General features: G+C 44.0%; 1 protein-coding gene across 2 annotated transcripts in view; it reads left to right on the forward strand.

Annotated features, from left to right (window-relative positions):
- Window positions 1-14,472, forward strand: part of DOCK1 (dedicator of cytokinesis 1) — a 540,104-nt gene that overhangs the window by 160,060 nt on the left and 365,572 nt on the right. For both annotated transcript variants that reach the window (XM_049855211.1, XM_049855210.1), the window contains exon 24: window positions 12,604-12,674. In XM_049855211.1, the coding sequence (XP_049711168.1) occupies window positions 12,604-12,674 (71 nt within the window). The remainder of the gene's footprint in view (window positions 1-12,603; window positions 12,675-14,472) is intronic.

Below are 14,472 nucleotides of genomic sequence, written 5' to 3' on the forward strand. Positions count from 1 at the left end.
AAAATGATAGACTATATTTATATACTATTCTACATACATTAAATATATGTACTATATATGTATATGTGATGTTAAATATGAATGCATAGTTACATTTATCAAATTCCATAAGTAGATTCTTGACTTTTATGTATACCCATAAAAGCATATTTATTTGAGACGCCCAAAACTTGAATTTCTCTCACTGGGACCTTTGGAGATTGTCTCACATTCATTGTAACCTTACACATAGGTGCAAAAGGCAGTTCCATGTGGCTCGACGGGTAAGAGTGGATATGATAAGAGAAGCTTATGGTGGGTCGTACTGGCCTCCAAAAGGTGCAGGAATGTGATCAGGTTGGTGTGGAACCACTCCAGTTTGTACTTCCTACTGTTGTTAGGGGCCATCGAATCGGTTCCGACTCATAGCGACCTTGTGTAGAGTAGAACAAAACACTGGTCCTCCGTCCATTGTTGTAGCCACTGTGTCAGTCCATCTTGTTGAGGATCTTCCTCTTTTTTGATGACTGTCTACTTTACCAAGCATTATGTTCTTCTCCAGAGACCGGTCCCTCTCGATAAGTTGTCCAAAGTATGTGAGACAAAGTCTCGCCATCCTTGCTTCCAAGGAGCATTCTGGCTGTATCTCCCAAGACCAGTTTGTGCACTCCTGTCAGTCCGTGGTATATTCAACATTCTTTGCCAACACCGTAATTCAAAGGCATCAATTCTTCGGTCTTCCTTATTCATTGTCCAGCTTTTGCATACATATGAAGTGATTAAAACACCATGGGTTGGGTCTGGTGCACCTTAGTCCTCAAAGTGACATCTTTGGTTTTTTTTTTTTCACACTTTAAAGAGGTCTTTTGCAGTAGATTTGATTAATGCAATACGTCATCTGATTTTTTGAGTGCTGCTTCCATGGACATTGATTACGAATCCAAGTAAAATGAAATCTGTGACAGCTTCAGTCTTTTCTCTGTATATCATGATGTTGCTTATTGGTCCAATTATGAGGATTTTTGTTTTCTTTACGTTGAGTTGTAACCCATACTGAAGGTTGTAATCTTTGATCATCATAGTGAGTGCTTGAAGTTCTCTTCACTTTCAGCAAGCAAAGCTGTGTTATTTGCATATCTCAGATTTTTAATGAGTCTTCCTCCAATCCTGATGCCTGGTCTTCTTTATATAGTCCAGCTTCTTCTGTTATTTGCTCAGCATGCAAATTGAATAAATATGGTGAAAAAATAGAAGGCTGATGCACACCTCTTTTGACCTTAAACCACGATGTATCCCCTTGATCTGTTTGAACCGTTGCCTCTCGGTCTATGTGCAGATTCCTCGTGAGCACAATTAAGTGTTCGGGCAAGGAGTTTGGAAAGCCTCAGTTCTGTTATAAGGCCTTTCAACTGATTGGATCAGGCCCACCCTGATTATCCAGGATAATCTCTTCTACAAAATAGCTACACAGCAACTCTTTTAAATTAGTGCTTGATCTAACAACTAGGCCTAGCAATAGTTACGTTGGTTTTTATTTGTTGTCTTTTTCAGTGTATTGTGTTGGTTTCTCATTTTCTGTGCCTGCTCCCTCCATGTTTGTTGGAGCTGTTTCCTGGGGACGCTTCTCTTCTTAGCTCCCCCATTCCTGAGCAATCCCACCTTGCCTCTGGTCTCTGTAAAAGATGGTGAAGAAGAGACCTTGTGAGCAGAGGGCTTGGTGTCCTCATCTCCAGTGAAGACGGCATCCTGGGGCTGCTATCTGTGAATGGCGATAATTCATCTTCCCGGCCAGCTCATCCTTGTGAGGGAAAGAGACTGCCCTACAGAAACGTTTTTCATTCTCTAATGCTCAGCATTTCTTTCTCTTTTGGCAACATTTATAAAAATTCACCCTCCTACATCTCTGAATACATTTTTTAAAAGTTACTAATTTGGGTGGTCATGTTTTAAAGCCCCTGACGTATACAGCAAATGTTTGTTGAGACACAAATTGGAAGATTGTTTAAAACAATCACAGAAAAGTATGGGCTTGCTTTGGGATTGGGAGTGAGGGTGGCATTTTTGTACCATAGCCAGAGTTTGGGGCGTTGGGATGGCTCTCATCTCTGGTTTCCCTGGATTTCTACCTTGTGGATTATGGTATGTCCTACTTAATTAAAACCATGGCATTGATGGTGGCTGGTTCTAGGCAGTGACCTTGGAACTCACTATTAAGGTGGCTCGTTTCATGCCTCATTTTAAAGACGGTTTGAGGTGCTGTGATGTTTCCAAGGTGTTTGTCTGTCACTGCTGGAAACCATTGTGTGGACAAGTCACATTTGGGAAGGCGTTAATGATCGATGGTAGCTGAGAGTCATAATAAAAAGCACCTTATGACGCCTGCAATGAGAAGTATCATCTTACAGGGACAGGACATTGTTTTTACTGTGTGATCTGTGTACCCTTCCTCCTTGTGTTAGGAAGGCTGGTCTGGAAAACTTCCCCCTTTTTTTTTTTTCCCTATTTTAACCTTTCCTGGAGTACAAATATAGGGTGGTCTTTTGTGTTTCCAAGTACCTAGGGTCCTTGTTGGGATTCAGGGCCAAGGAATCAGAGCTCCTGCTGTATTTGTCCCTGAGCAGGAGAGAGGGGAGTAACGGGATGGTAAATTGGTCTTGAGATTTGAGAAATTGCACTAGATATATGCTTTTTCTGGAGCTCACTGTGTCAAAATACAGACTTCCTAAGCAAAGAAATAAAACCAGTATTTATTTAACCCAACCCAGTGCCGTCGAGTCGATTCCGATATAAGTATTTATTTAGAACCTACTAAATTGTAGAATCTACAGTGTGTGGAAGAGCCAGGTGCCAAAGAAGACATGGAGCATGCGTTCAAAGAGGTGAATAAGCGCTGGCTGTGTGCTTGGCGCCCTACCTGGTCACTCCTGTTTAATTCTCAAAAGATTCATCCTCTGGGAGAAACTGAGAGAATTTAAAACTGAGGGTGCAAGGGTGAATTCAGGCTATAAAAAGAACGGAGTAACCCTGTGTCATCTAGACTGTCTGGGTGGTGCAGTGGTTTAGTGCTCGACCACTAGCCAAAAGATCAGCAGATCAGACGCACCCAGAGGTGCCTCAGAAGAGCCTGGTGATCTCCTGAAAGTTCACAGCCCTGAAAACCTCTGGAACAGTCCTACTTTGCACAGGTGGGATCACCTCAAGTCAGAATCTACTCCCAGGACAACTACCAACCAGAAGAAAGGCCTGCACTGTCCTGTATAAATTGAAATTCATTCAAATCAAATAAATTTAGATTTCCCTTCCTCAGTCACTAACCTTATTTCAAGTGCTCACTCACTGCATGTGCTTAGTGGCTACTGTGTTGGACAGAGCAGCTACAGAATATTTAAATCCTCCCATAAAGTTCTACTGAGCAGCGCTGGGGAGCCCATAAACTTGGGAGTGGCCACAGCTGTAATGCTGAGGAGCTGTGGAGGGGTTGCTGAGTGGGGACAGAGGTGCTGGGTATGGGGGGAAGGTGTTGGATGGGGGGTGCTTGGTGGGGTACTGAGTAGGGAAGGAGGTACTGGATTTGGGGGGACGTGTTGGATGAGGGGGAGGGGGTGCCAGGATTGGATTCTGGAAAGGTAGCATACTTGCTCTGTCAGGCTTGGGCAATGTGTCCCTACCCCTTGAATGCCCCCACCTCCCAGGCCTCAGCCTGCATGTGTGCGTGTGTGTGTGTGTGTGTGTGCGCTCGTGTGCACATATACACTTGTATGTGCACGTGTGTGTGTCTATATGAGCCTGGGACCAGCTGTCCTTTAGGGCAGCAACACGCAAAGCAGGGTGGTCCCTGGACCCGTGCCTGCCCGTGAACTGCTAATGCCCTTCCATGGTGAGACAAAGACAAATGATCAGAAACTTTCACTGGAATTTGACACTGCTATGCCAGCCAGTTTTTTTTTGAAATTTCTAGAAATTCATTTCTATTGTATATTACAAAGATATTTGACAGTGACAGATTAGAGAAAAAAAAAAAGCAAAACCTAGTTTTCAGTACGGGGAGTTGGAGAGCCCCTGTTGTGAAGAGGTGCCTTTTGTATGCGGTGGGGAATGGGGGAGGGAGAGAGATGGACAGCACCTCTTTGCTTATACTGTTTGCTCTACCCAGAGGCCTTGCCCTGGTGGCGCAGTGGTTAAGCGCTTGGCTGCTAACCAAAGGTCGGTGGTTTAAACCTACCAGCTGCTCCACGGGAGAAAGATGTGGCAGTCTGCTTCTGTAAAGATTACAGTCTTGGAAACCCTATGGTGTTGTTCTGCTCTGTCTCATGGGGTTGCTATGAGTCAGAATTGACTCAACAGCACCCAACAACAGACAATTTCTCCTAGTTGGGAGTCCCACACTCTTGGGTGTCCTCTCTGACGGGTTGTCCGAGGGTTGGTGGGGTTGGGAGTGGCTGGGTGGCCTGGAAGGTTTGGAGGGTCACCTGTAGGTTTCCACTCTCCTCCATCGCCTGCAGAGAGAGTCCCCTTCTCCACCCTGCTCAGTCCTTCATAGGCTCCGTGAATAAAACACGAGTGTGGTGTGTGATCTTCTTGCCGTTTTCAAAACCACTTCACTACAGTTCAGGCCCTTAAGATGCTTTTGAACCAGCCTATTTTCCTGTCTGTCAGCTTCTGAATTTCAAGTGTTTTCTGGAAAATCTCCATCATTTGGAAGTCAGGCCTTGCCTCCTGGGAGCTGTCTAGACAGGTAACCAATTTTCACCAATTTGGAGGTGACAGAGGCCTTTTCACAGCATCGTTCCCCTTCCCCAGGCCTCTCAGCCACACAACTGTGCCGGGATGAAGTTAAAAAAAAAAAAGTCCAGTAATTTAATTCACATTTGTTCTTGCTTAGATTATGGTAATGCCCCTATTTAGCATGACTTAATTCTTGGCAAATGGATTTTAGGAGGTTCAGGGGAACACAGCAGCTCCAAAGAAGAGGGCTCATTCTCAGATGTGCTGTGGTTAGTAGTTCGGCACCGCAGACCATTTGCCCCTTTCTCTCACCTTGTACTTTTATTGCAAAATTCTGCCAGGCGTCTGTGGTCTGCTGAGTCGTTGTAGCTCTGCCCTCACTCCCTGAGTCATGGCGGCTTCTACCCTGACCCGTGTGTGCCAGACATCAGGGCCAGAGGGGTGAATGGTGCAGGCCTCGGATTGCTCACTCGAAGGTGATTCTTACCACTTTTCTAGAAGGCTATGAGAGAGAAGGTCCCTGGATGGCGCAAACGGTTTGTGGTGCTGAACTACTAACCAAAAGGTTGGAGGTTCAAACCCACCCAACTGGCAATCTGCTTCCATAAGGATTACAGCCAAGAAGACCTTATGGAGCAGTTCTGCTCTGTAACACATGGGGTTGCCATGAGTTGGAATCAACCCAATGGCAATGAGTTTCAGGTCCCTAAGTGGTTTGAACGGTTTGCACCTGAGTACTGACCTAAGGAGCCCTGGTTGAGCAGTGGTTAAGAGCTTGGCTGCTAACCAAAAGGTTGCCAGTTCAAATCCGCCAGCTGCTCCTTGGAAACCTCATGGGGCAGTTCTCCTCTGTCCTATAGGGTTGCTATGAGTTGGAATCGACTCGATGGCACCTAACAACACCAACACTAAAGTTTGGTGGTTTGAACTCACCCGGAAGCATCACGGAGGAAAGGCCTGGCTATTGGCTTTGGTAGAGATTATAGCCAAGAGAACCCTATAGAGCAGTTCTACTGAGCAACACACGGGGTCGTCATGAGTCAGAATCAACTCAGTTGTAACGGGCTTGGTTTTTTGGCTTATATGAGAGAGAAGAGCAGGAGCTATAAATCGCCCAGTGATTCTCAGCTGTTTTCATATCCTGGGACACATGGAAATTGGTAATCAACATGTAGGATGGCTCTCATGGTCAGAGTGGACCAGAGAGTTGGATCCAGTGATCCTGGTCTTACCAGGCCATCCCAAGGGGTGAGGACTTTGATTTCTCTGTGCATTGGAGACTCATTTCACAGGTTGGGTAGCCCTTGTCTAATCTGGTGGTTTTCAACAAGGGGTTGTTTGGGAATGTGTGGGGTATTGTTTGGTTGTCATAGTGACTGTGCGTGTGTGTGTGTGTTTGGGGGTTATCTCTGGCATTTAATAAGCAGGAGCCAGGGATGCTAAAAGTAATCCTGTACAATGAGGATAACACCCTTCCCCTTGAGAAATACGGTGAGACCCTTTGTTGATATTCTCTAAGGAAGGCATAACAAATTGAGTTTTTTAAGTATGGGGCAATCTTAGTGAGTTGTGTTTTTTGGTCAGTTTTTTTGTATGTGCTTTATGCTCGTTAAACATGCAGATACTCATAGGAATGATATCCCCCAAAGGCTAAGTTGTCAGTTGGGACTGGATGAACCAAAGGGTTGGGAGTAGAAATGAAGAATGCTGTTTTAAAGACTCGAGCCTGCTTAAAGGAAACTTGATTACAAAGAGAAGAGGTATTTTTAGATTTTAGTTATTCAAGATATAGGGAATCTGTATGTAATAGGAGCTAATGAATGGGAACAATTGTTGTCCTCATCTTTCTTTTTGTTCTGATTTGTTCAACATGTACAACAGGCAGCTTGCAACCACACATCCTTGAATCTCTCCAGAGAGCTGTGAGAGTCTCTTCTTTAGCTGTGTCAAGCAGTCATGCCCAGCCATCAAGTCCCTGTGAAAGCGACCAGTTGGTTCCAAGAGCACCCATTGGTACAACTGGTCTTATGACACTTTCCTGCTTTAGGATCGTTCCTCCGAGGCAGTTTGACTATGCCCCAAATCTTCCAAAGATGTAACCCTTAGGTCTGAAAGGAGAATTTGTGGACCATATATATTTTAGCTCAAAACCTCCAAATGGAATCAGTTTAATATGCGTCTTCTCGAGAAATATGTAAATTAATAATTGCTTCATACATTATTCAAGAAAAACTTATTTTGTATCACCACCGATAGCTCTTCTAATCTTATATAAAGTTATGCTAATGGATTTAATTAAAATAATTATACCGAATAATGGAGCCTGAACTTTACCCTAAAATAGTATCTATTAATCATCATCACTAGTAATATTTTTAGCCAGAGAGATGCTTACAACATTAAACCAATACTAAGGAGAGAATACATTTTTTTGTTTTGTTTTACAGTTTGGATTAAGTTGGCGTTCTCATGAGATGCATCAACAATTAAGTTTGCTTAGAGTATAAAAATTATTTAATTTTTTTGAACCTGAGCTATTTCAGCAATTAGAAAACTTTTAGCATTCTTTGCCATTTTCATAATCCTTTTATGTGCTTCATTTTTTTCCCCTTAAAACTTTGGTTTCAGTTTCTTTCCTGTCTGTTTGCTTCAGTTCTGACCTTGCTCTCTTTCCTGAGAGTTACGGTTACTGAATACTGTGTGTTCTTGATTGCACAGATATTAAAATAAGAACCCAATTTTAAGAAGGACGCTCAGCCTCTTGCCTGTTATTTAATATAAATAGAAATGGCTTTACCGCTGGCCATGATTTTCTCTGATTTTGTTTCTGATATCTTCCTGTGGCTTGTTGCCTTTCCACCAGGGTTTGATGAGGAGCCCGACTGCATTTGGTGGTGATTTGGACTTTTTCCCCAGAGCCTTGGTGTGCGTGAGCCTGCGTGGGACTCAGGTCCATGTTCCCCTCCTGTCTGTGTGTCAGTGCACGTATGTCAGCTGCCCTGAGGCCCGGGTACATCTAGAATTAGACCTCCACCCTCAGGTGGACAGATGAAAACTTGACCAAGTTCAGAGAAAACCGCATGCCGGGCCTTAGGCTGCCGATGGGTTAATTTAGCGAGGTTTGAAATCAAACGTGAAGAAGTAAGTGGCTTAAAAACCAAACCTTCATTTGATCAGTTCACTTATGACTTGACAAACAGCTGCCAAACAAAGCTAAAATCAAGGAAATCATAGACATTCTTGTGTTGACTGTTCTTGGGTAGAACACCTCCTCATAGCCCTGGGTGGGGTGGAGTAGAGACCCCCCAACCCCCTTTCAAACTCAGGTCTGTCTCTTGGGCATATCCCACATTCCATTAGTGCTGTCCATTTGTCACGTTACCTAGGACTGATGTCAGATTTGTGCTTCATCTCTGCTCTCTCTAAACCCCATTTACTGTAAAACATAAAGCCTATACTTCCAATAAGCAGAATTCTCTGTGAACCAGCATTTTGCCATCACTGGTATCCCTGCCTCAGTGGGTACAACCTTCTCTCCATGGATATCACTGTGACTTCCTGGGGGCCGTAAGCTTGTGTCCACCCTTGTCAGGGGGCAGCCTTTGGGAGCCCAGCTCTGCTCCAGCTCTTACCTGTCTTAGTTAAGAAAGGTGGCCCGAGGGAAGTGAGATGAAGGCGGGCCATAAAATGTGGGTCATGTTTGTCACTGTCTGCTTCGTCCTTGGGAAATGGTGTTTTTAAAGTTCTACCAGCAAACGATCCAGGATAAAATGCACAAAGCCAATCTGTCCCTTACATTCTGGATGCTCACGAACTAAAGGAGACACTTAAAGAGCCCGAGCAGGCAGCCTGGCAGATGCTTATTATTAAATGTAAGAATAAATATTTTTTAGTCTTTCAAAGCCACTCTGAGGTAGTCGAAGCAGAACATTTGAAAACGGTGAAATTATTTCTACCTAATGCTCTTTTTAAAAGTTGCATCTCAAAGCAGATACATTGCAATCCCTTTCTCTGGCTGACACTAAAAGATAGGATTACCCCAAAAAAACTCAGTGCCGTCGAGTCGATTCTGACTTATAGCGACCCTATAAGACAGAGTAGAACTGCCCCGTAGAGTTTCCAAGAAGCGCCTGGTGGACTTGAACTGCCGACCCTTTCGTTAGCAGCCGTAGCAATACCTGGGAAAAAACAACAGTGATAACTTTGTAGTGGAGATTGAAATGGTAAAAGGGGCTTACCTGTTATCATATTGACTATGAAGGGCTGTGGTTTCTGGGGAGTGTGGTGGTTTCACACAGCTAGCTTTGTAGGTGTTCTGACTGGGCTAGGTTCAACCTTAGCTCCAAGTCCTAGTCTAGAGAATCTGGGCAAATACTTCCTCTTCTGTGTCTCCACTTTCTCATCTGTAAAAGGGGATCATAATAAAGCTCCCTCATGAGGTTGTCATGAGGATTTAATGTGTCAGTAGAGGAGAGAGAGGAGAGCACCTGGGGAAGTTTCTGGATGCACAGGAGATTTACACTGTGCAGACAGGAGACTTGAACTAAGTGGAAGTGGCTTGAATCGGGCCACTGAGCTTGTAAGTGCCAAAGTTGGGAGTCAGGGCTGGCATTCCCTCAGGCAGACGTTTTTATTCCTTTTTAAAATTAAGGTATAATTTACATACAGTAAAACCCACTTTTCCTTATTGGACACTTCTGTCATTTTGACAAATGCATGCAGTCATGTAATCACCAGCTCAGCCAACATATAGAGCAGTTCTCACCTGACGTATAGAGCAGTTCTCACCTGACGTATAGACAGTTCTTACTCAACATATAGACAGTTCTCACCCAACATGTAGAGCAGTTCTCACCTAACATATAGAGCAGTTCTCACCCAACAGAAAGACTATTCTCACCTAACATACAGCAGTTCTCACTCAACATATAGACAGTTCTCACCCAACATATAAAGCAGTTCTTACCCAGCATATAGAGCAGTTCTCACCCAACATATAGACAGTTCTCACCCAACATATAGCAGTTCTCACCCAACATGTAGAGTTCTCACCCAACATATGGAGCAGCTCTCACCCAACATATAGCAGTTCTCACCCAACATATAGAGTTCTCACCCAACATATAGCAGTTCTCACCCAACATATAGACAGTTCTCAACCAACATAGAGCAGTTCTCACCCAACATATAGACAGTTCTCACCCAACATATAGAGCAGTTCTCAACCAACATATAGACAGTTCTCACCCAACATATAGAGCAGTTCTCACTCAACATATAGACAGTTCTCACCCAACATATAAAGCAGTTCTTACCCAGCATATAGAGCAGTTCTCAACCAGCCTATAGAGTAGTTCTCACTCAACATATAGAGCAGTTCTCACCCAACATTTGGACAGCTCTCAGCCAACATGCAGAGCAGTTCTCAATGGACATATAGACAGTTTTAACCTAACATATAGAGCAGTTCTCAACCAACATACAGAGCAGGTCCCACCCAACATATAGAGCAGTTCTCAACCAACATATAGACAGTTCTCACCCAACATACAGAGCTGTTCTCAATGAACATATAGATAGTTTTCACCCAACATATAGAGCAGTTATCCACCAACATATAGAGCAGGTCTCACCCAACATATAGACAGTTCTCATCCACCATATAGAGCAGTTCTCAACCAACATATAGACGGTTCTCAAATAACATATAGAGCAGTTCTCAACCATCAGATAGGGCAGTTCTCACCCAACATATAGAGCATTTCTCACCCGACATATAGAGCAGGTCTCACCCAACATATAAACAGTTTGCACCCACACATAGACAGTTCTGAACCAACAAATAGAACAGTTCTCAACTGATACATAGAGCAGTTGCATTGGCCCTTCAGATTTCTCCAACTCCGCCAGCTACTGACCACTAACCATCTGTTCTCCATCTCTATACTTTTGCTTTTCACAAAATGTTATGAAAATGGACCCATACAGTGTGTAGCCTCTTGAGAAAGCTTTATTTTACTTACCAGATTATATTGAGTTTAATCCCTTTTGTTGAGTATATTCACGGTTTGTTTTTATTGATGAGTTGTAGCCCATGGTATGGATCACCACAGCTTGTTTATCCATTCACCTCTTGAGGACATTTGGGTTGTTTCCATTTTTTGGTGATTACAGATAAACCCATTCGAGGTATTCATGTACATCGTTTTGTGTGAACAAATGTTTCCATTTCACTTGGGTAAATACGGAGGGGGTTGCTATGTCACAGAGAAATTATATGTCTAACTTTATAAGAAACTGCAAACTCTTTTCCAAAGTTGTTGAATTGTTTTAGCCTTCAGACTGATCATGTATGCAAACAGCACTTGGTATTATCAGGTTTTTTTTTTTTTAATTTTGTTCTGTTTTGCCTTTTTTCCCCCTTTATTCTTTGTTTTATGTTTTTGCTTATTAGCAGTCCTAACCTGGGATCACCGTGAGTTGGAATAGACTTTATGGCAACTAACAACTATGCAGTAGGTGTGTAGTGGCATCTCATTGTGGTTTTAGTTTGCATTTTCCTGGTGACTAATGATTCTGAGCGTCTTCTCAAGTGCTTATTTGCCACCCGTATATCTTATTTGATGACATATCAGTTCAAGTCTTTTGCTCATTTTTTGACGGGGGTTGTTTTCTTATTATTGAGTTCTGAAAGTTCTTATATTCTGCATGAGAAGATATGGTGGCACAGTGTTTAACCGAAAGGTCGGCAGTTCAAACGCACCAGTGGCTCTGTAGGAGAAAGATGTGGTAGTCTGCTTCCGTAAAGATTACAGGAAACCCTGCGGAGCAGTTCTACTCTGTCCTATAGGGTCGCAGTGAGTCAGAATCAACTGGACGGCGGTGGGTTTGGTTTGGGGCTTTCTGAAAGCAATGGCTTTTAGAATGTTTCTTCTGTAATAGTTATAGTATTTTCCATTGTTCAAAGCGTTTTCCTATTATTATCATTTTGATTTTGAGCTTTATGGAAGCCACTTGAGGCATTTGGTTTCCTTCAGGAAGCAGAGCCCAGCCCACCACAAGTTGATGCTCTTCAGAGATAGAGGGGCAGAGCCAGGGTCAGAATGCTTCAGATCCAGGACTTTTCCCAGCAGGGTATGACTGAAGGCACGGGCTCTGGCTTCACAATGAACTGAAATTTTAATTCTAGCTCTGTCAAGTACTAGCTGTGTGATCAAGGTCAAAGTAATTAATGTTTCTGTTGTCAGCTTCCTCTCCCAAAACAGCTAACTCCCAACTGCCCATAGGAGGACGGTTAGAATCAAAGATAAAATATCCAGAGGTTCTAGCACAGCGCCTAGCATGTAATAGGATCTGTTACTATGATTCCACCTTTCGAAATTGTGTTTTCCAGAAGATACAGATATAATGATAGAAGATAAAGTTACTAAAAAAGAAAATGATTTGCAATTAAGGGGTACATAGCAATGTAGGAAGACATTTTTGGAATGGAACAAAGGTGATCCTTTAAGTTGTTGCAGGAGGTACAGCTGCCATGAATCTAATGGAAGAGGAGTCTCCTGAGAGGGCAGGTCTTCATTTGCTGTAGCTTTACCAGGATGACAGGAGGAAGTGACTGAAAGGTCCCAGCACGGTCTAGGCACTTTGTTGGGAGACCGGGAATGTTGGCTTCCATTCACGTTATGTGTCAAGATAACCACAGGGCAAATCACCATCGTTTATGAATCATAGGCTTTTTTCCCCTTTCTGATTTTCATCATGTTTAGCCATGGGTCCCTCCTCCTGAAGTGATCTTTCTCTTTTTGATGAGTTTGTGGCTGTTCATTATAACCGTAAATTTGTATTAACATTAGCCAACCTGTATAAGGCCCAGCTTTCTTCTTTGTTCTTGTTTTGTAGGGGGCAGCGCTGAAGTACTTGCCAACGATTGTCAATGACGTGAAGTTGGTATTTGATCCCAAAGAGCTCAGGTAAGGGGCATCTGAGGCAAGCACATCCCACAGGCTGCGCTTGGCCTCCTTTCCTGCGCGTTCGGTTTATGTCAGGTGTGTGGTTCTATCTAATGCACGCACATGTCAGCCCTCCGATCATTCTGGAAGACGTGCTGCTGCAGATGCCTGTGGCACTGTGATAATCATGACTTTATACCGAAAAGGAGGCATCAGTCAACAGTGTTTTCTTTAGGATATTGTTCATAGCCTAGTGGGTACATAATGCAAATTTGGCATTTTGCATATTTTGGTATTTGAATTTTAAAACATGGTTGTTGATTTTTGATTGTGTTTTGAACACCTGAAAAACTTAACGTAGGAGCCTTCACATTTTTGTCCCCGTCCCCCTTCTGCAACATGCAGGGCTTCTCCTCACCAGCTCCTGACTAAGGGGCTGTAAGCCTCAGGCAGAAGACCCAGGAGTTGTCCTGTGAGAAAGAGTAAAAGAAAACAGGTGTGGGGAAACTGGTCAGTGGGCTTTCAGCCCGAGGAGCGAGGTGGGAACCCAGTCCTTCTTTCACCTCCAGTCTTCCCGCACCTCACCGCCTGAACCCAGCATTAGTTGCTTCGCCTGTGGATGTTACTGTCTTCTGCCATGTGCCCTCATGTGGGAATGGGATGTGCAGCTTTTTTGACCCTGACATCCAAGACCACAGCCCTCGTCTGCTGTTTGTTTTGGTCTTGATTTGACATTTGACACAGTAAACTGCCTCCTGAGGATGGCACCTCCTTTACCAGCCAGAAAAGGCTTCCTAAATATTACTAACGAGCCATCTGTTCTGGGTGGTTAAACCCAGTGAATAACAATCACCTCTCCTGCACTTTATGCCTACGTAGGTCACTTGTGACCTGGCATCAGCGGGTGGAGGGCTCTTGGGGAAACACTGTCCGCTGTGGATCACCCCATCTTTGATGTGTCTGAGGACTTAGTATCATGCAGGGATATATTTATCTTCTGCTCTCAGGGCACTGACAAGGAGCAATAGAGATTAGCAGGCTGTAAGTGAGGAAGGGAAAAACCAAACTGATCATCCGAGGGCTGTGTCTGCTCACCGGGGTCCCTGTGGCACCTTCTCTCTGGAGATGGTTCTCCATGTGTGGTTCTGGAACGGCAGCTTCAGCAGTCCCTGGGAACAAGCTTGGGAAGCAGATTCTGGGGTTACTCTGCAGACCCCCTGGCTCGGAAGCTGGGGGTGCACCTGGCCACACCAGTTTTAATGAGCTTTCCCTGTGCCTGTGCTATGCACTCCTGTCTGAGATCCTCGGACCTGGAGGAGCCTAGGAAGAAGTAGAGAACCCGCAGGCAGGGGGACGATGGCCATTCTCTGGGTCTGCCCCTCTATTGGGCACAAGACCTGCTTATCCATCACCCATTAGTGGGCTGCAGTGGGTTTCTACCACTGGCACTTGGGCCTCTTGGCCATGAGTGCCAGTCTACTCTTAACGTTTATTATGCACGTGTGTGCCCCTCTACGAGACCGTCTCTGTGGGTTAAGAAAATGCCACTGACAATCACGGATGTGCATTTTCCTATTTATAAAATTGGTTTATGTTTCCAAAAAAAAAAAAAAACAGAAGAGCTCACAGAAGAGAACAAATGTCAAGCTTAATGCCATCACCCAAAAATAACTAGAAGGATCTGGAGACTTCTAGTTTGCTTTGCGCATGCACACGTGTGTGTGCGCACACACAGGCAACATACCCCACCAATAAAATTCAACGTTGTATTTGTCGTTTTTCCATTAAGGCTTAAAAATGCAGCATCTTGTTTTCCTGC

This window comes from Elephas maximus, chromosome 16 (assembly GCF_024166365.1).
Source record: "Elephas maximus indicus isolate mEleMax1 chromosome 16, mEleMax1 primary haplotype, whole genome shotgun sequence".
NCBI lineage: Eukaryota > Metazoa > Chordata > Mammalia > Proboscidea > Elephantidae > Elephas > Elephas maximus.